The sequence below is a fragment of the Trichosurus vulpecula genome, chromosome 6, assembly GCF_011100635.1.
Source record: "Trichosurus vulpecula isolate mTriVul1 chromosome 6, mTriVul1.pri, whole genome shotgun sequence".
NCBI lineage: Eukaryota > Metazoa > Chordata > Mammalia > Diprotodontia > Phalangeridae > Trichosurus > Trichosurus vulpecula.
The window spans coordinates 6,551,489-6,572,631 of record NC_050578.1 but is presented as its reverse complement, the minus strand read 5'-3'; the positions used below and the strand labels follow the sequence as shown (position 1 = coordinate 6,572,631).

The 21,143-nt window shown below is 41.7% G+C and overlaps 1 protein-coding gene across 1 annotated transcript; it reads left to right on the top strand.

The window, feature by feature from the left end:
- The first annotated feature begins 10,911 nt into the window (after window positions 1-10,911).
- On the top strand, window positions 10,912-17,567 carry LOC118855535 (fatty acid-binding protein, intestinal-like). The gene is made up of 4 exons (XM_036765659.1): window positions 10,912-10,978; window positions 14,080-14,252; window positions 16,438-16,545; window positions 17,517-17,567. Exons 1-4 carry the CDS (start codon window positions 10,912-10,914, stop codon window positions 17,565-17,567), a joined length of 399 nt encoding a protein of 132 aa, XP_036621554.1.
- The last annotated feature ends 3,576 nt before the right edge of the window (window positions 17,568-21,143 follow it).

Here is a 21,143-nt window from a genome sequence, read left to right as displayed (position 1 = left end):
ATGATAACAGTCTGATGGATTCAGAACTGTTTGGATGGCCAGACTCAAAGAGTAGCTATTAATGGCTCAGCGTCAAGGAGACAGGAGGTCTACAAAGGAGGGCCCCAGCAATCTGGTCTTGGCTATACCTGGCACAGTGGAGGCACTTGTAATGGCAAACTGAGTGGGAAATTTTGCTGTTCTTTTGTTTTGGAGTGCTTCTCAGCCCTAAGGCAATCAAGTGCCTTTGAGTCTTGCCTTTGTTTCAATCAAGAGTCTGTGATTGAATCAGGAGTCTTTGATGACCTATTTAAGTCATGGGAAGGCTTAGGGCTCATGGTTTTGAGTCACATGGTTGTTATGCCTTCTGACCCTGAAGAAGTGTATATAAACTCTGAGGTACCTGCAAGTAACATTGTTGTTACAGCACTATATAAAGCTAGCTATTATTAATGGAAGAACATGAACACTTATTAGCAATGAAGAAGAATGCAATATGAAACAGAACTAAGGAAAAAATGCCCCTGAGCTCCTCCATCCCATAAAGGTCAGTGTAAAAAGAAGGATCCTGAAGCTAAGGCCATTTGAGGACACTTGAGACTGACCAATAAGGGAAAGAACAAGGAAATCAGGACAAGGTCAGGGCAACTTTGAGGTGCCCTAGAAGACGAGGCTAAGGCCAACATCCATTGAAGTCAGTAGGGCCACTCCTAAGGTTGAAGCATGAAGCTACAGATCTCTAGGTAAGTGACTGGCTTAGGCCAGTGGAACTGTGGATCTGGGGGACAGTACCTACTATGTGCCATGCACTGGGCTAGCACCTTACAAATATTGTCTCTTTTGATCCTCACGACAACCTTGGCAGGGAGGTGCTATAATTATACCTGTTTTACAGTTGAGGAAACTGTGACAGACAGAGGGTAAGTGACTTGCCTAGCATTATGTAGAGAGTAAATGACTGAAGCCCAATTTGAATTCAGATCTTCCTAACTCCAGTCCCATCACTTTTGCCAAGGCACCAACTAGCCTCTGAAGATGGACTCATCATAACCAGAAGTCTCCATCAATAGCAATCATCATCATCATTATAATATATCACATATATAATATTATATAATATCAACTATTAATATTATTATTATTTTAATATTATAATTGGTCAAGAACTCATTTATAAAAACTGTTGGGAAAACTGGAATGCAGTCTGACAGAAACTAGGTATAAATCATCATCTCAAACCACATACCAAGTTAAGTTCAAATATGAGTACATGCATTAGACATAAAGGGTTACATCATAAGTAAATTAATGGACCATATAAGAAATTATCAATCAGTTCTATGAATGAGCGAAGAGTTCATCACCAAACAAAAGATAGCAAGGTTCATAGCAAGTAAACTGGTTGTTTTGATTACATAAAATTAAAGAAGTTTTTCATAAACAAAGTCAATGCAGCTAAAATTTGAAGAGAAGCAGGAAGTAAGGGAGAATCTTTGCAGCAAGTTTCTCTGATAAAGGTGTCATTTCTAAGACATATAGGATTTTGTTTTTCTAAATTTCTCAAAAAGAGAGAGGGAGGTAGAACGAAGAGACTGAAGAACTAAAAATAAAATAAAATTTAGTTTAAAATAAAATAGTTATAACTTGAGAGTGTCTGGAGATGTTAGAAATAGGATGGGGGCAGCTAGGTGGTGAAGTGAGTAGAGCACCAGCCCTGTAGTCAGGGGGACCTGAGATCAAATTCAGCCTCAGACACCTGACAAATTTACTAGCTGTGTGACCTTGGGCAAGTCACTTAAACCCAAGTGCCCTACCCTCTCCCTCCAAAAAAAAAATAGGAAGAGGGTAAAGAAAATTTATTTTCTGATGGAACTTGGCTTTTATCTTATGGACATGTTGGCTTCTTCCAAGAGTCTTTCCCCCCCTTCAGGAACTCCACCCTAAAGAGAATCTCAAAACTTGTGTCTTCTCTCTTGAAGCTGGAAGACAAAATAATAAGGATCTTTTTTCTTTCAAGATCTCACCAACTCCATCCTTCATACATACTTGGAGCACTGACCTATGAATCTCCACCAAGGAAGAGGACTTTAGGCAAATGAATTTGAGCTCCTGGTTATACACACATTAAGACTGAGATTACAGGATTCTAGATCTAGAATGAGAATTCTCAATTCTCAAATTCAACTCCCTGGTTTGGCAAATGAGGCACTGAGGCCTCAGGAGATCATGACTTATCCAAGGATACAATGGTAGTGAATGGCCAAGGAGAGATTGCAGCCCAGGTCCTCAGAGACTCCAAATCCAGCTCTTTCCCGTCACTGACTCCCACAAGGTCAAGATATTGTTCTGATCTCCACCAAAACATCAAGAGACCTGGAGGAAGCCCTTCGCCATGTAGGATAGACCATCCTTTAGTCAAAGCTGACATTTTGTATAGCTTTCCAAGGCCGCAAAATACCTCACATGCATTGAGTCATGTGAGACATGCATTACAGACATTATCAGCTGCTTGGTATGGTGGACAGAGTGCTGAAGCTGCAGTTAAGGGAACTGAGTTTGGATCCTTTTTTTATTTATTTATTTAATATTTTTAGTTTTTGGCATTGATTTCCACGAGATTTTGAATTACAAATTTTCTCCCCATTTCTACCCTCCCCCACTCCAAGATGGCATGTATTCTGATTGCCCAGTTCCTCAGTCAGCCCTCCCTTCTGTCTCCCCACTCCCCCCCATCCCCTTTTCCCTTTCTTTCTTGTAGGACAAGATAGATTTCTATGCCCCATTGCCCGTATATCTTATTTCCTACTTGCATGCAAAAACAACTTTTTTTTGAACATCTGCTTTTAAAACTTTGAGTTCCAAATTATCTACCTACTTCCTTCCCCACCCACCCTCCCTAAAAAAGGTAAGCAATTCAACATAGGCCGCAAATGTATCATTATGCAAAACCCTTAAAGAATACTCATGTTGTGAAACACTTTTTCTCCCTCCTATCCAGTCCCCCTTTATTCAATTTCCTCCCTTGACCCTGTCCCTTTTTGAAAGGGTTTGCTTTTGATTGCCTCCTCCCCCTATCTGCCTTCCCTTCTATCATCCCCCCTTTTTACCCCCTTCCTCCTTCTTTCTTGTGGGATAAGATACCCAATTCAGTGTGTATGTTATTCCCTCATCAAGTCAAATCCAATGAGAGCAAGATTCACTCATTCCCCGTCACCCTGCCCCCTCTTCCCTTCCTACAAAACCTCTTTTTCTTGACACTTTTATGCGAGATAATTTACCCCATACTATCTCTCCTTTTCTCCCTCTCTCAATATATTCCTCTCTGATCACTTAATTTAATTTTATTTCTTTAGATATCATCCCTTCATAATCAACTTACCCTGTACCCTCTGTCTTTATATACATATATCTATACATATAGATATATGTATATATGTCTGTGTGTCTGTCTGTATGTCTATATACATGTATGTATGTATGTATATTCCCTGCATCTACCCTAATACAGAGGTTTCACGAATTATACACATCATCTTTCCATGTAGGAATGTAAACAAAACAGTTCAACTCTAGTAAGTCACTTATGATTTCTCTTTCTTGTTTACCTTTTCATGCTTCTCTTGATTCTTGTGTTTGAAACTCAAATTTTCTATTCAGCTCTGGTCTTTTCACTGACAAAGCTTGAAAGTCCTCCATTTTATTGAAAATCCATATTTTGCCTTGGAGCATGATACTCAGTTTTGCTGGGTAGATGATTCTTGGTTTTAATTCTAGCTCCACTGACCTCGGGAATATCATATTCTAAGCCCTTTGATCCCTTAATGTAGAAGTTGCTAGACCTTGTGTTATCCTGATTATGTTTCCACAATACTCAAATTGTTTCTTTCTGGCTGCTTGCTGTATTTTCTCCTTGATTTGGGAGCTCTGGAATTTGGCAGCAGTGTTCCTAGGAGTTTTCTTTTTGGGATCTTTTACAGGAGGCCATTGGTGGATTCTTTAAATTTCTATTTTACCCTCTGGCTCTAGAATATCAGGGCAGTTCTCCTTGATAATTTCTTGAAAGATGATATCTAGGCTTTTATTTGATCATGGCTTTCAGGTAGTCCAATAATTTTTAAATTATCTCTCCTGGATCTATTTTCCAGATCAGTGATTGTTCCAATGAGATATTTCACATTGTCTTCCATTTTTTCATTCCTTTAGTTCTGTTTTAGAATATCTTGATTTCTCATAAAGTCACTAGCTCCCACTTGCTCCACTCTAATTTTTAAGGTAGTATTATCTTCAGTGGTCTTTTTAACCTCCTTTTCCATTTGGCTAATTCTGCCTTTTAAAGCATTGTTCTCCTCCTTGTCTTTTTGGAGCTTTTTTACCATTTGAGTTAGCCTATTTTTAAGGTGTTACATTCTTCAGCATTTTTTTGGGTCTCCTCTAGCAAGTCATTGACTTGTTTTTCATGGTTTTCTCGCATCCTTCTCATTTCTCTTCCCAATTTTTCCTCTACTTCTCTAACTTGCTTTTCCAAATCCTTTTTGAGCTCTTCCATGTCCTGAGACCAATTCATATTTTTCTTGGAGGTGTTTGATGTAGGCTCTTTAACTTTGTTGGCTTCTTTTGGCTGTATATTTTGGTCTTCTTTGTCATCAAAGCAAGATTCCAAAGTCTGGATCTGAATCTGAGACCATTTTCGTTGACTGTTCATGTTCACAGCCAACTACTTGTCCCTTGAGCTTTTTGTTGGGGTATGACTGCTTGTAGAGTAGAGAGTACTTTGTCCCAAGCTTGAGGGGCTGCGCTGCTGTTTTCAGAGTTACTTCTACACAGCAAGCTCTGGTACACCAGCGCTCCTTCTCTCCCAAGAACCGCCAACCAGGATTGCGCCCAAGATCCAGGCAGGGCAAAGCAGGTCTAATCTGCCACTTAATTGCTCCCACCAGGTTGGCCTAGGGCCAGAAGCAACTGCAGCTGTAGCTCTGAAAGCAGCCTTAGAGCTGCACCACTTCCACCACCCCTGGGGCAATGGCCAACTGCAAACTCCTTTCACTCTGTCCCAGCAGTTTTTCCCACTAACCTGCTCTGTCATCTTTGGTGTTTGTGGTTTGAGAAGTCTGGTAACTGCCAAGGCTCACTGATTCAGGGTCCTACAGCCTGTTCTGCCCAGCTCCTTGTCTGGTTGGTTTTGGTGTGACCCATGCTCGGCTCTGCTCCACTCTGCTCCCAGCTCTGCACGATAGACCCTTCCCGGTGACCATCCAGGCTGTCCTGGGCTAGGTCCCTGCTTCCCTTTGCTGTTTCCTGGGTTCTGCGGCTCTAGAATTTGTTCAGAGACATTTTATAGGTGTTTGGAGGGACCTGGGGGGCAACTTAACCACATCCCTGCTTTCCAGCTACCATATTGGCTCTGCCCCGGATCCTGTGTTTGAAACTTACTAGATAAGTCACTCGGACTCAGTTTCCAAATCTGTAAAATAGGGACATGTCATAGGCCTTGAGCTAGAATGGACCTTAGAGGTCATCAAATCAGACCCTCTCACTTTACCAAGGAAAATACTGAGGCTCAGAGAAATAATTGGTCCAGAGTCACACAGCTTTTAAGTATTTGAGATAGGATTTGAGCCCTGCTCTTTCTGATCCTAGGTCCACTACCCTACTATTATACCACACAGCCTCTCAGAATTAAGAATTGGAACCAATCTACTCATTCCAAGTCCAACTTCCTTTACCTACTTTATCAGTAAATCAAAGTCCAGAATGAGCCAATTCTTGTAAATAATGCTACAGGCTGAAAATGGGACTTCTTTTTTTAAAAAACACATTCCCACATTAGTCATGCTGTGAAAAAAGGATCAGAGAAAAGGTGAAAACCACGAGAAAGAAGAAAAACAAGAGAGAGAGAGATGGAGAGAGAGAGAGAGAGAGAGAGAGAGAGAGAGAGAGAGAGAGAGAGAGAGAATATTCTGCTTCTATCTGCATGCAGACTCCATAGTTCTTTCTCTGAATGTCAATAGTATTTTCCATTATGAGTCTTTTGGAATGTCTTAGATCACTGTATTGCTAAGAAGAGTTAAGTCTATTAAAGTTGGATATCTCGTAATGTTGCTGTTACTATACAATGTTCTCCTGGTTCTGCTCACTTCACTCAGCATCACTTCATGTAAATCTTTCCAGGTTTCTCTGAAATCCACCTGCTCATCATTCCTTATAGAACAATAGTATTCCATTATATTCATATACCACAACGTGTTCAGCCATTCCCAATGAATGGGCAGCCCCTCAATTTCCAAATCTTTGCCACCACAAAAAGAACTACTATAAATATTTTTGTACTTGTGAGTCATTTTTTCCTTCTTTATGATCTCTTTTGGGATACAGACCTAGAAGTGGCATTGCTGAATCAAAGGGTATACACAGTTTGGTTGTCCTTTGGGCATAGTTCCAAATTGCTCTCGAGAATGATTGGATCAGTTCGCAACTCCACCAACAATGCATTAGTGTCCCAGTTTTCCCACATCTTCTCCAACATCTATCATTTTCCAGTTTTGTCATGTTAGAGAATCTGATAGTGCGTTTTCTGCATCTATTGAGATAATCTTATTATTTCTGCTAATTTTAGTATTCATATGGTCAATTATGCTTATACTTTTCCTAATATTGATGCTACTTATCATTTTAAGTAAAACTCCATTTATTCCTATGTTCTCTAGTATTTTTAATAGGAATGGGTGCTGTATTTCATCAAAAGCTTTTACTGCATCTATTCCGATAATCACATTATTTCTGTTAATTTTCTTATTGCTATGATAAATTCTGCTGATAGTTTTCTAGTACTGAAACAGGGTTACATTCCTAGTATAAATCCCACCTGGTCATAGTGTATTATCCTTTTGATAAGTCGTTGTAATCTCTTTGCTAATATTTTAGTTAAAATTTTTGCATCAATATTCATTGGGAAATTGGTCTATGATTTTCTTTCTCTGTTTTAGTTATTCCTGTAGGTATCAGCACCATATTTGTACCATAAAAAAAGAATTTGGTAGGACTCCTTCTTTGCCTATTTTTTCAAATAGCTTATCTAGTATTGGAATTAATTATTCTTTAAATATTCAATAGAATTCACTTGTAAATCCATCTGGCCTTGGTGATTTGTCTTAGGGAATTCATTATTGGCTCATTCAATTTCTTTTTCTGAAAAGGGATTATTTAAGTATTTTATTTCTTCTGTTAATCTGGGCAATTTATATTTTTGTAAATATTCACCCATTTCACAATATATGTCAGATTTATTGATGTGAAGTTGAAGAAAATTGCTCCTAATTATTGTTTTAATTTCCTCTTCATTGGTGCTGAATTCACCCTTTTCATTTTTGATACTTATAATTTGGTTTTCTTCTTTCCTTTTTTAAAACAAAATTAACCAAAAATGTATCTATTTCATTGTTTTTTTTTTTCGTGAAACCAGCTCTTACTTTATTGTTAGTTCAATAGTTTTCTTAATTTTAATGTTATTAAACTCTCCCTTGATTTTCAGAATTTCTGATTTGGTATTTAATTTGGAATTTTTAATTTGTTCTTTTCTAGCTTTTTAGTTGCATGTCAAGTTCATTGAGGTCCTAGTTCTCTATATTTTATTCATGTAAGCATTTAGAGATATAAAATTTCCCCTAAGAACTTCTCTGGCTGCATCTCATAAGTTTTGGTTTGTTGTCTCATAATTGTAATTCTCTTGGATGAAGTTATTCATTGTTTCTATGATTTGTTGTTTGATGCAGTCATTTTTTACATAAATGGGACTTCTTAATTGATGTTCAGAAGAAGAGACTATATGCTATAATGAATAGAGCCCTGGGCTTGAAATCTGCAAGACATAGGTACAAATCCCACTTTAGATACTTCCTAGCTCTATGACTCTTAGTAAGTCACTTAAATTCTCTGATATTTACTTGTAGACTAAAGTGGTTGGACTCAACTTCTGGGGCTCTGAAAGGTCTAAATCTATGATCCTAGGACCCCTCTTTTGCCAGTTAGGTAACCTTTCAGAGAGGATAAGGATGTGTCCTATGGTTACTAAGGGTTGGTGGCCATATCCGCTCCTAGGTTACTCCTAATGCAAGATCAATGCTATTTCCACTACAGCATACTGCCTCTGTGGAATATTAATGAAAAGACATGAACAGGAATCACATGGGATGAGAAGGATCATGGGATGGAACGCAAAATATGCCAGCAGAAGGACATGGCTATATTGGTGAAATCATGAATCCATGCAGGTATAGAAGCAAGCTTGATAGGAGGGGCACAGGGGGTTCCAAACCTTGAGAATTACCTTCAGAATAAAGATATTTGACCTAAACACCTCAAATTAATGAAGCTTCCCCAAAATACGAACTGCTCCCTAGCTTTTGAAACCTAACCCCAAAGCCTGTGCTCCACTGGCCCATAGGTGAATCTGCCCCTTTTGCGCTTCCCTAGAGGCTGAGACAGGGCACAGGGATGCCACAGTGATATGCCACCCCTCAAACCTTTGCCCAAGTGGCATGTTGGTATAATACAGCCCTGGCCAAAAGCCAGAAATAAAACATGAGAGCAAATGACTTTTATTTAATAAATACAAGGATCTTTGCCTTTTCGCTGACTGCTGATTGTACAATCCTCTGATAATAAAAGCTTGTTGTACAAGATAATTTCCATGGGGAGGGGCAGAGAGAGTGGAAAGGCCAATGGCAGGTTTCTTTCCAAGTTTACCTTTATATTAGGAAGGCAGAATTTATGATTTCAAAGAGAATCTCATATGTGCCTAAAAGGTCCAGAACCGCAGGATATAAGGAATTCTCTAGGCAGAAGGCAGGAGAACTAAAGCATGTATTTACACTCCACAATAACAAGCCCACAAACCAGCATCCCCATTTTGATATTTTCATCAAAAGCTTCCAGGCCCAATAAGTCCGCCTCACAAGGGTAACCAGGAGGCCACAGAGAAGCGAGATGGTATAAGGCAAAATCATATACATGCTTCCCCTCTACGGTAAGAAGATTACCCACTAGCCTCTAGTCAGCTCTGCTACCGGCAGCTCAGCTTCGCCTGTAGGTGTCTCTGGCTCCAACCAGAAAAGGAAAGGAGGATCCTCAAGCTGTCCTCTCCCCTCTTATAGAGTTTTTGACATCATCAAGCGCCACCTGAACGACCAGGGCCGATTGGTTCTTGACTTGGCCCCTCCCCCCAGCGTAGACCACGTTAACACACCTCCTTCAGCCAGCCCCACGACTCATCACACAGGAAACTCTCTGATCCCTGGCATAGTCGCTGGGCCTCCTGCCCTGGAAGAGCAAGCCCCAGCATCCAGGGAAGCTCAACGAGGCAAGCTGAGTCATTCAAAGAAAACAAAGTCCATTCTGGCTACAACCTTATTTATATTGTAAAACATATCAATTCCCATGCAGTGATGCTAACCTTGGTTGGCCACAGCTGGAGGTAGAACAATATCCCTTTTATACAAGACACTATTTTTTGATCCAAAGAGGATTTTCCTCTTTAGGACTAGAAAGAAACTCAAAGGCCATTTAGTCCAAGCCCCTCATCTTACAGAAGAGGAAAATCATACTCTGAGTAGTTAAGTGACTGGCCTGAGACCATGAGATCATAGATTTTGAGCTGTATGGGCCACCTTGTCCAACCCCCTTGTTTTACAGATGAGGAACCCAAGTCTTAGAGAAGTGTTTTGTTTTGTTTTTTTCCTAGTCAGAATTTTATTTGGAAACATCACTGTGAACTCTGGCCCAGTCCCACACAGCACCACTGGAAACACCTTTCCATGGTTACAAAGGCAGCAAATATCAATTTGAACCCAGGTTCTCTGACTCCAGTCACCTGTTCTTTCCATGACCATGGTGCCTCTCCTCAAGATAATCATCCCCTGAGAGCCCACTAGTGAAGCATGGGGCACCATGGGGTGTAATAAAGAACAAGGCCTCTGGGGGCTCCACACCTAGCTGGAGGCATGAGCCCCCCTCCATATGATTCAGGAACAAATCAAGGACCTCCTTCAACTTTTTCCTTTGGTTCTAATCTTGCTTGATCACAGCTTCACACAAGTTTTATGAGGGAATGTTCATCCCCTGTCTCCAAGAATACCCCCATCACCAACATTAACTTCACATGTGGTGACTAAGAATGGCAATGTCTTTCTTCCCTCAGACACTTGCCTCAATGGAGAACAGGAGCTCAAATTTAGAGATGAGGGAAACTTAAACCAAAACACTCATTCTACAGAAAAGAAACTGAGGCCTAAAGAGGCTATGTCACTTGCTTGAGATGACACAGCTAGTAAGTGTCTGAGGCAGGACTGCATCTTAGGTCTTCTTGGCTCCAAGTCCAAGAATAAAATATTCTAGTTTCTCCCAAAATATCTCCCTAGTCTCGAATCATCTGCCCCAGGCAATGAGAAAAGATGGTGCCAATCATCCTTGGACATCACTGGCCTCACTTAGGTTCAGAGGCTGTGCAAAAGGAGGAAGAGGCTCTAGAGACCAGATCTCTGTTGCTGCATCTCTCTCTCTCTCTCTCTCTCTCTCTCTCTCTCTGAAATACACACACACATACACACACACACACACACATATACACAAACACTTCTAGCATGTTCTCCAAACAGGTGATAATTCCTGAAATAAATGGACCTTCAGATTCTGGTTTTCTATCAGTGATATGCATTCTCCTGTGTTGCAAATGCAAATGAAGTTTCAGGAGACCATTTTGGGAGGGGTGTTAGAGGAAGGCCCCACCCCAAAGCTTAGTCTTGATGTATCTCAGTGAAATCTTGGACTTTAGACAGCCACATCATTATACAAATTGGTTCCTAGATAAGCAGAAGAATAAATGCTCCTCAAAACCTAGTCTTGAATCTCTGGCCAAGGAGTGAAAGAACACCTAGGAACATGGCATTTGATGGGACTTGGAAGGTGGACCGCAATGAGAACTATGACAATTTCTTGGAAAAAATGGGTAAGAGTTTATTCGTTAGCAGCAAATCCTTTCCTGAGCCAGGAAGCCAGATGACTGGTGATCTGTGAGATACCCAGCCTCTTCATGCTAATAATTCTACTGGGTTTTTTCCGTTGTTTGCTTCCAAGTCACCTAAGGGCAATGGCAAGCTTTGATCTTTATATTTCTCTCCTGATTAATTCAGAAGGGTAAATTTTGCTGGCTAGTTGTTAATTTTCAGAGCTCCTGCTAGCCCCAACCCTTCCAGACTCCAAGAAGGTGCCAATAATTTACCAAATTCCATCAACTCTTGAGAAACAGGTGTTAGTAGATTCTGGTAACAGTTGGAAGGAGAAGAGAATATTGCAGAGAGAAATCAGGGAGGCAGAAAGGCAGAAAGGAAGGAAGAGAAGCAGAAAGGAAGGCAGGAAGGAAGGCAGGAAGGAAGGAAGGAAGAGAAGCAGAAAGGAAGGCAGGAAGGAAGGCAGGAAGGAAGGAAGGAAGGAAGGAAGGAAGGAAGGAAGGAAGGAAGGAAGGAAAGAAGGAAGGAAGGAAGGAAGGAAGGAAGGAAAGACGGAAGGAAGGTAGGAAAGACAGAGGAAGGAAGGAAGGAAAAAGGGAGGAAGGCAGGAAGGCAGGAAGGAAGGGATCATTAATTCAATACTGAAAGAGATCTTAGGCATCATTTCATCCAACCCACTCAGTTTACAGAGGGGGAAACTGAGGTCAAAAGAGAAAACTCTCATGCAGTTTCTCATTGATGGATTTCTAGCACTCTCCACAAATTTCTGATTTTGATGGCTCTTCCTTGTTGATAAAAAGGCCCTGAGACTTGTCAGGACAGAGCTATTACTAGGAATTATTTTCACCTGAGAGAAAAAAAATTGTTTGGGGAGGGGGGGCCGCTCAGAGGACTCTCTGACCATGGATGAATCTGTGGTTGGGCAAATAAATGTAATAACACCCTGAGAGGCTGGTGTTTAGGGACAAAGGTGAGTCCTTTGGGGAGTGGTACCGTGGTGATGGGACTTGGGTTTGATTGGCCAGGGCCAGGTGAGGGAGCAGGACTGAGCCATGTGGCACCTCCCCCAAATGTTAGCACACTAGGCCAAAGCCCAGGAGACCTGTCCTAGTTGTATCTCTCATTCAAAGGATTGGAAGCAACTCAGTCGGTCTCACATTAGGAAGAATGAAATGTTCTCTCTACTAGAAGGGGGAGTGAGGAAGGAAAGCCTCTAGGACTGTTCCAGTAATTGTTCTACCTGCTGGTTCTCAGCCTTGTCTACAAATATCCTGTTGCCACATAATCTATGCAGCAGAAAAACCAGACTCTTCTCTGTGCCCTTTGAACACATCCTGGGGTAGCTGGTGGCTCAGTGGATAGAGCTCTGGGTTTGGAGTCAGGAAGACCTGAGTTCAGATCTGGCCTCAGACACTTACTAGCTGTGTGACCTTTGTCCAGTCACTTCACCTCTCTGCCTGACTCAGTTTCCTCATCTGTAAAATGAGGAAAATAACAGCACCTATTTCCCAGAGTTATTGTGAGGATCAAATGAGATATTTGTAAACTACTTAGTCTGGTGCCTGGCACATAGTAGGTGCTTAGTAAATGTTTGTTTCCCTTTCCTTGGCCTTCTCCATTGCACAGTGAGAATGTCCCTCATTCCCCTCCAATGCCCTGGCCATTCATTCCCTCCCCCTGGCAGTGTCACTGGATGCCTGTGACTGACCTCAGCCTTGCCCCCTCCCTTCTCTCACAGTATTTGTTCTGCAGCTCCCTAAGGCGGTTACCATGTAAAGGAGAGTGGCAGAGTCATCTAGATGGGGGTCCTGTTGTACCGGCATAGTTATAGAAGTAGGGAAGGAAGGAAGGAAGGAAGGAAACAATCAGTTAGTAAATGCTTCCCATGTGCCAAGCACTGTGCTAAGTGCCTTACGAATGTTGTCTTAACTGATTCTCCCAACCACCCATAGGTGCTATTATTATCCTCATCTTACAGAAGAGAAAAACTGAGGCAAACAGGTATAGTGACTCATCCAGGGTCACACAGCTAGTAGGTGTCTGAAGCCACATTGGAACTCAGGTTTTCCTGACTCCAAGCCCAGTGCTTTACCCACTATGCCACTTAGCTAGGGGGACAGAAACCACAATCTTGGTCAAGCTTTTCATCTCTCCCAATGACATCCAGAGAGCCTTGAACTGAAGTAGGTAATCAGTAATTTCAGAGACTGAAGTGAATTAATTTCCTATTGTCAGTTGATAGTTAGCTGGGGACTGGATTTCTAGTTGGGAAGACCCAGGTTCCAATCCTGCCTTAGTAACTTCCTAGCTGTGACCTTGGGCAAGTCATTTGATTTTTGTATGCCACTGTTTTCTTGCTGATAAAATGAAGAAGCTGGATTTGATGGTTTCTCAGGTCCTTCCCAGGTATAACCATATGAGCCTAGCTATAGAACAGAGTCAAGCTGAGCAGCCAACTATCCTCTCCAAGGTTACTCTCTCTCTCTCTCTCTCTCTCTCTCTCTCTCTCTCTCTCTCTCTCTCTCTGTCTCTCTTTCTTTCCCCCCCTCCCCCTTCCTCCCTCTCTCTCTCCTGCCCTTCTCTCTCTCTCTCCCTTCCCTTCCTCTCTCCCTCCGTTTCCTCCCTCCCTCCACACAGCACACACACTGATGTACCATAGGAAACTTCTTATGTTGTGCCCTGCCTCCCCCAGTTTACCCTCCATCTTGCCCCAGCTCACTCCACTGTTTGTGCTCCCATCTCCACGGACCCCACTATTTGTGTTCCCTTCTCCACAGAAATAATCCTGCCCCAGCTTGTCCCACTGTTTGTGTTCCCATCTCCACAGAAATCAGTTTGTGTTCTTTCCTTTTAAATAACCTGACCCTACCCCTGCTTGGGGCTGTTCGATTTGAGTCTTAACTCTGAACAGTCGCTTCCTCGAATAAATCTACATCAAAATTTATATCCAGGTCTAGCTCGCTTTTTTTGGCACAACACTTATAGAAAATTATTGTGTTTATTCTGCTGTTTGGAATGCCCTTACCTAACAAGATAAGCCTGCCCACATGTACATCCAAGGAATCTTAATTTGGGAGCTCTTATGTCTTTGATTTCACAGGCCTCAACCTGGTCAAAAGAAAGGTGGCAGCCCATGACAACTTGAAGATATCGATTACACAAACAGGAAATAAGATGACTATCAATGAATCCAGTGTCTTCCGAACTTTGGAGGTTGTGTTTGAGTTTGGAGTTGAGTTTTCCTACACCTTAGCTGATGGAACACCACTCAGTGTAAGCAGTTTGTTCCTGAAAACACCCCCTTCTTTCTATTCCACATGAAACTAACTCCCACAAACCCTTCTACTTTCCTTTTAAAACTCTTGGCAATCAGCCCCAACCTACCTGTCCAGCCCTAATATTCAACATTCTCCTTTCACTCATTTTCTTAAAATTTAACTTGTTTCAATTAACAAACATTTATTTTGACTACATCCTACCTTAACAGAAAAGGGAATATAGGGTACAGAAGGGGGAGGAGCAAAAGTCATTTGTTCCTAAAATGCATTCTAATTTAGTAATGCTCTTCCTATCCCCTTCCCATCCTGGTACTCGTGGTCATAGTGACCTTGATGATCTCTTGGAATTTAAGTATTTTTGAAACCCACTAAATTCATGCTTATCTCCTTCAACTCAATGCACATTTGTTGAGTGCCTACTCTGTGCCAGGTACTATGCTAAGCACCAGGGATATAGACAAAAATGTCAAACCTTGCCCTCAAACAGCATTCATTCTACTGATGTACGTTTCCTGACAAGCAGGAGCACTTGGAGGACTCACCCTCTGTTACAAGGAATCCCACTTCCTTGTTCCCCTTTCTGTTGTTGTCAAGGCAGGAGTAACCCTCATTTGGAGGAGAACCTAAGTTTGGATGTGTCAAGTCAAGTGTTTCTTTGTAATTAGCAAACAGCTAAGTTCATGGGACTTTATTCTTTACTGCTGATTGCATTTTTTTAAATCCTCAGAATGGTTGGTTTCTATTTTATGTTTTCTCTTTTGGCCAATTTGATTCCTGGGTGTCTCCTCCTGGAGACATTATCAAATTGTGCCACTCAGAAAATCCTGCCCATCAAAGAAAGCATTGGAAGACTTGGGGAGATCATCAGCTTGCATCTTGTCAGGAGCCTTACAGCTTCATTGGAACCCTAGGCTTCTATACCTAGCAGGGTCATCCAGGTTCACCTCCTTATCTTACTGTGTCTAAGGACACAGGGTGACCAAGCTGGGACTCAAACCCAGGTCCCCTGATTTCCAGTTCAGTGTTCTTTCCAGGACACCCCGCTGCTCATCTCACAGGAGTATGCAGAAAGAACTCTGCTTTCATTCTCCAGAAAGTTCTACTTCCTCTTCCCTTATTTTACTTGAGGAAGGAAAGACAATTACTGAAAAATAGATGTGAACATTGACAGTGAAAAACGAGCATCACAGTGATGATGCTAACTGGTTCTCCCTGAGATGAAATGGAAACTGCTCTGTCTAATTTCTAAAGCCATGTGCACTCTGGCCCCCATCTATCTTTCCACCTTCAGTAAAGGGTATTCCCCCTCCCACACTCTGTGATCCAGCCAAAGTGGTCTTCTCTCTCCTCCTCACCCATCTCCCATGTATGTGCCTCTGGACTGGCCATTCCCCATATGAGGAATGTACTCTGTCCTTATCTCTGCCTCATAGAGTCCCTCTCCTCCTTTTGCTGAGTGGTACGGTGGGTGGAGGAGCACTGGACCTGGAGTCAAGAAGATCTGAGTTCAAATCTGAATTCAGACACTTAACTGGATGTGTGACTCGGGGTCAGTCACTTAATTTCTGTCAGTTTCTTCATCTAGAAAATGTGGATAATGACACTAGCACAGACTTCTCAAGGTGGTTACGGAGATCAAACGAGATTCTATTTGTAAGCTTTAAAATGCTGGAGAAATGCTGACTATTATCATACTGTTAAAGGATTAGCTCAAGCACGTCTTCTCCATGAAGCCTTTCCCTATTCCCCCGATGGCTAGTACCCTCCCTCCCAATTACCTTCCATCTATCTACTTCAGATATATTTGTATTTATCCACTTTATATTTGTGCTGATATATGTATATATATATATGTATATATACATGTGTATCTGAAAAAAGCGTGTATGTGTGTACATGTACGTATATACAAGTATATATATATATATATATACACGAAATAGCATGTACATATGTACCTTCCATTAGCATGGAGGCTCCTTGGAAATGGAGACTCACTCATTCTTGGTACTGGCTTTCCCAGACCTTGGCACATCACAGGCACTTAATGAATCCATGTTGATTGATTGATGTCATAATGACATCCCATGGCCAGAGAGACAAGCAGCTGTCTTAATTTCTAGAATAAGCATGAGATGCTGTTTCCTAACATGTCCCAAATGCATGTTGTTTTATTGCAGGGAACCTGGAACCCAGAAGGGAACAAGCTTGTTGGGAAATTCAAACGGCTGGATAATGGAAATGATGTGTACACTGTTAGGGAAATTGTAGGCGATGAGCTAGTCCAGGTGAGTTATTTAAAAATCATGATACCCTTGAGAGAATAAAGAAGTCTTAACAACTGGGAAATCTTAATGCTCAAACCTCCTGATTTGTATTATTATTTATGATTCCACAGTAATGCAAAGCTTCCTCTGATACCTCATTGGGGTAGAGTAATCCTGTGCCCTAAGGGCACTGTCAGTGAGGGCCAAGCTTGGGCAGACCCTGCCAATTGTGAAAAGTCTTTGCAGATGGGTCTGGAAATGACTATGTGCCAGGGAGGTTCATTTCAGAGTTGAAGGCAAAGGTATGGATTTTCCAACTGTGACAAACTCTTCAGGACCCTTAACTAAAGGGATCTGTACCTATCCAAAGAGTGCCCACCCTGGCAAAGCCCAGGGTGAGTAAAGTCATCCAACATTAAATGAGGTGATTGCTTCATGTACAATAATCCTGCATTAATGGAAGATTCTTGTCGAAACCTTGATCATTCCTTGGGTCTGGACCTAGGACACTTAGTAGCTGTGTGACTCCAGGCAAATCATTAAACCTCTGCCTGATTCAGTATCTTTAGCTGTGAAATGTGGGTAATAATAACACCTACCTCAAAAGAGACAATAATTGTAAAGGGCTTAGCATGGTGCCTGGCACATAGTAGGTGCTTATTAAATGCTTGCTTCCTTTTTCCTCTCCTAATGAAGGTATTTTGAAATGGAGAAGCCCATTATAGTGATGGCAAATTGACAGATATATAAACAAAATGAATGAATATAAACCATAAATCTCTTAAGAAATAAAAATTTAACAATTTTGTTAAAAATTAAGAAGTTAAAGAAAATTTAAGAAATTAAAACTTAAGAAATGAAAAGAGAAATTCTCTTTTCTATGAAAGGTTATATTGCTACATGAAAAGAGAGTACTTGCTACTGATTTTTAAATATTGTGACCAATATTGATTTTCCCCTCACTGGTTAAAATGTAAATTGATAACTTGCAGACCTACACATACCAAGGTGTGGAAGCCAAGAGAATCTTCAAAAGAGCTTGAAAGTCATCCTGGGGAGCATGACCCCAAACACTTCCAAAGCAGTTGGGTTTTGTTTTGTTTTTGGTTTTTTGCCCATCAACTATAAACTTGCTGCTGGATTCCTTCTCCTTTACCCATTGACTGATTCTGTTGCAATGTGCAGTCTCACCAAAGGAAAAGAAGCCAAAGCCAATGAGGATTGACTTTGTTTTCCATGCATCCTCCCCGACCTCCTAGAGTATGGCACTGTCACAGCTTACCAAGTGAACATGTAGTATTTTTTAAGGAAAATAAAGATAGCGAAATTCCTTTCATCCTGACTTCAGTGACACAGAAACACGGTGTCATACACAGGGGGAATGTTCAATGTGTTTGTTGAATGAATGAACAAATGAAACAAGCATGTTGATCACCCCCATACTATATACCAACACACCTTCTCCCCCAAAATGCACCCTCACCCTCTTCCAGCCCTCACCTTTGTTCATTCCTTTCTCTGTAATTCCAATATTTTCCCTCCCCTGCTCTAGCTGGTGAATGCCTACTCATCCTTCCCAGGCAGACTCAAATGGCATAAGAGAACTCACAGGGAACTCACAAGGGGGCTGCCAAGGCTGGAAACATTCACTTCTTAGGATTAGTCATCAATTACTTGGATTCTGGGAGGGAAACAGCCAAGTAACGGGAGGCTGCCAAGGGCCTGAGGACTCCTCTCCGGTTTATCAGACAAGCACGTGTCACCACCAGTCACATGCTTATATTGCAAGCTGTCATTGACACCTGTGGGGAGGTGGGGTCAAGGGGATGAGAGGAGTAGGAAAGGGAAGTTCCCTCCTCCCACTCCTGAAATCCATTCAGTCAGGCAACAAGCATTTCTTAAGCACTTGCTGTGTGCCAGGCACTGTCCTAAGTGCTGGGAATATAAAGAACAGTATTTGTCCTCCGAATCTCCCATTCTAGTCAAGCATACATGAAAATCACATACAAGATACAAACAGAGAAGACGGAAAGTGGTGCCCTAGATTAAGTGCTGGAAGCTGGCGGGACTGGAAAAGGCCTTCCTCCCAATGTGGCATTTGTCCTGAAGCTGGAAGGGACATTAAGAGGCAGAGGGGGGAAGTATTCCAGGCATGAGGAGCAATGTAAATGCATGTGAATGAGAGAGCATGTTGTGTGTGAGAAAGAGTAAATAGCCCAATCAATACCTAAACCTTAGCGTTCATGAAGAGGTGAATAGAGGTCAAAGATTACAAGAGAGTGTGAGTGATCATGGGGGCATCCCACTGAGAAGATGGAAAGGTTAAAATCAAGGGTGCATTTGCCTTGTCAAGGAAGAGGACCAACTCCTCACACAAGGCAGGGGTGAAAAAGAGACAGTGGGAGAAGATGTCTGAGTGATGTGAGAAGAGTAGAAGAGAAGATGGAATCTCAATGGCCTCAGTCTTTTCAGTGAAGTATGCAGTGACCTCTACAGCTGATGGGGGGTGGGTGGAGGGTGTGCTGGGGGAGCCCTGAAGAAGAGGAAAAAAAGATTCACTGTGGAGAGTGGGATAGCAGATTGTGCAGGCTTGTTCTAGGGCAAAGAAGGCAACTACTTTGGCAGAAATCTCAGACTGAAGAAAGTGAAGAAAAAATAGGTAATAGTTTTTATCCTGTTTTGACCCTGCATCCCTTCTTCAACATTAGGAAAGGAAAGTATGGTCACTTAAAACAAAGGCTAGGGTAGATAATGAAAAAAGGGAAAGTACCCCAGAAAGTAGAGAGGACCCTCCCTCATGAGCCCCACCCCTCATAAAAGAGGGATCATTCACATTTGGAGGATGCCCCAAGACCACATAATGACCACACCCGCTTGTAAATCTCACATTCTGGGAGAAGAGACAGCACATGCAAAGTTTCACCTGTGAGTCACATGTAAAGGTCCCATGGTCCTTAGAAGGCAGCAGCAAAGCACATGCCTCTTCTTTAATTCTATTTCCACTGATAAAATCATATCAGTTTCTGATGTTTAGCCACATGGTAGAGCCAAGGACTTGAGTGGTGAAAATATTCTTCCCTGTATTTTGTATTCACTCTGCTTAGTACAGATTTTTCAAAGGCCCCAAGGCATTTGGCAGTGTAGTTATGAAATACAAGTGTTTTGAGATGATGTCCCAATTGGGGAGCAAAAACTCTAACAATGGGCTCATTGGCTGGGATCCCAACCCCTGTGCCAGAAGAGGTATCTGCCCTGAGTACCCCCATGCCTTCACACCAGGACCAATGGAACAAAAAGAAATGCAAGAACAGGGTCAACTACAGATGTTAATTTACCCATAGATATTCATGGGAAATTACATCAGATCAGCCAGATGCAATCTTGAACAGGAATGGTTCCTGTCCCATACATCTGAACTAACAGCTTAGATTTGTCATTCTACCTGGCTGTTGTTTTTCCCAGTGTTCCAGGCAACAGTAACAAAATCACCAGTCTTGTGCCCTCCCCCCCATTTGCCTCTACCTTTCACCTTTCACGATCTCCCTTAGAAGCTTTGGTTAGATGAAGGGAACTGCTGATGTTGCTACCACCAGTCACTGCTGTCCTGTTCCTGCTCCACGTGTTGAGAGAAAGAACCCACCACCCCCTTTTCATCTCCTCCTCCCAAAATGACATCTTTTAAAAATTGGTCTCTATTGAGATTTTCTAAAAATTCCAAGAAGCTGCAGGGAGAAAAGAAACCCACCCTCCAGTCTTCTCTCTTGTTAGTCTCCTCTCTTCCCAGGCTGGGAAGAAACACAACTCCCTGGCTTTTTGCAGCTTCATAAGCCTTGCTAAGATGACTGTTACATCAGGAATACACTCTCTTCTCATTTCTGCCAGTTCCTTCTCTACTCAGCTCAGGAACCACCTACTTGAAAACTTTCCTACCAACCTTGCTAGACTTGCAGTACATTTCATCCCTTCACATATTCTTTTTCAGTCCTGACAACCTACTAAGTGTTCCATGGATAGGACATGCCACCTCCGGCTTCCATGATTACAAAGATGGTCTGCCTCTCTGTGATTTACATTCTAAAAACAACTTTGTATTGGCTTTGTATATACCTTTTATTTACTTATCTGTGTGCATGACTCCAGGAGTATATAAGTTTCTTGAGATTAAGGACTGTTTTGTCTTTCTATGCTCAGCACCTAGGACAGTGCCCTAAACATAGCACTGTTTAATAAATATTTGATGAATTAAAATAATTTATTTAAGCCAAAATGAATTGTTAATATTCTCTCCCTCTCCTTACCCTTACATTTTCCCAAAATGCTTTGCATCTCTCCTTTGTTCTCATCACACCCTCCTTTGCAGAAATGTCTCTGATTAGGTTGGATCTTCCCTGCCTGTAAACCCCCTGAGGGCAGAGAATATGTCTTTTTTAAACTTTCAAACTTCATTCTGAGCACAGGGCCTTGAACAAAATAAGTACTTAATATCTATCTATGTCTGTCTGTCTATCTATCTATCTATCTATCTATTGCTAAATATACCTACAGATATCTATAGATATTTATTCTATAACTATATATAATTTTATATGTACATACATCTATGTGTATATATGTATATG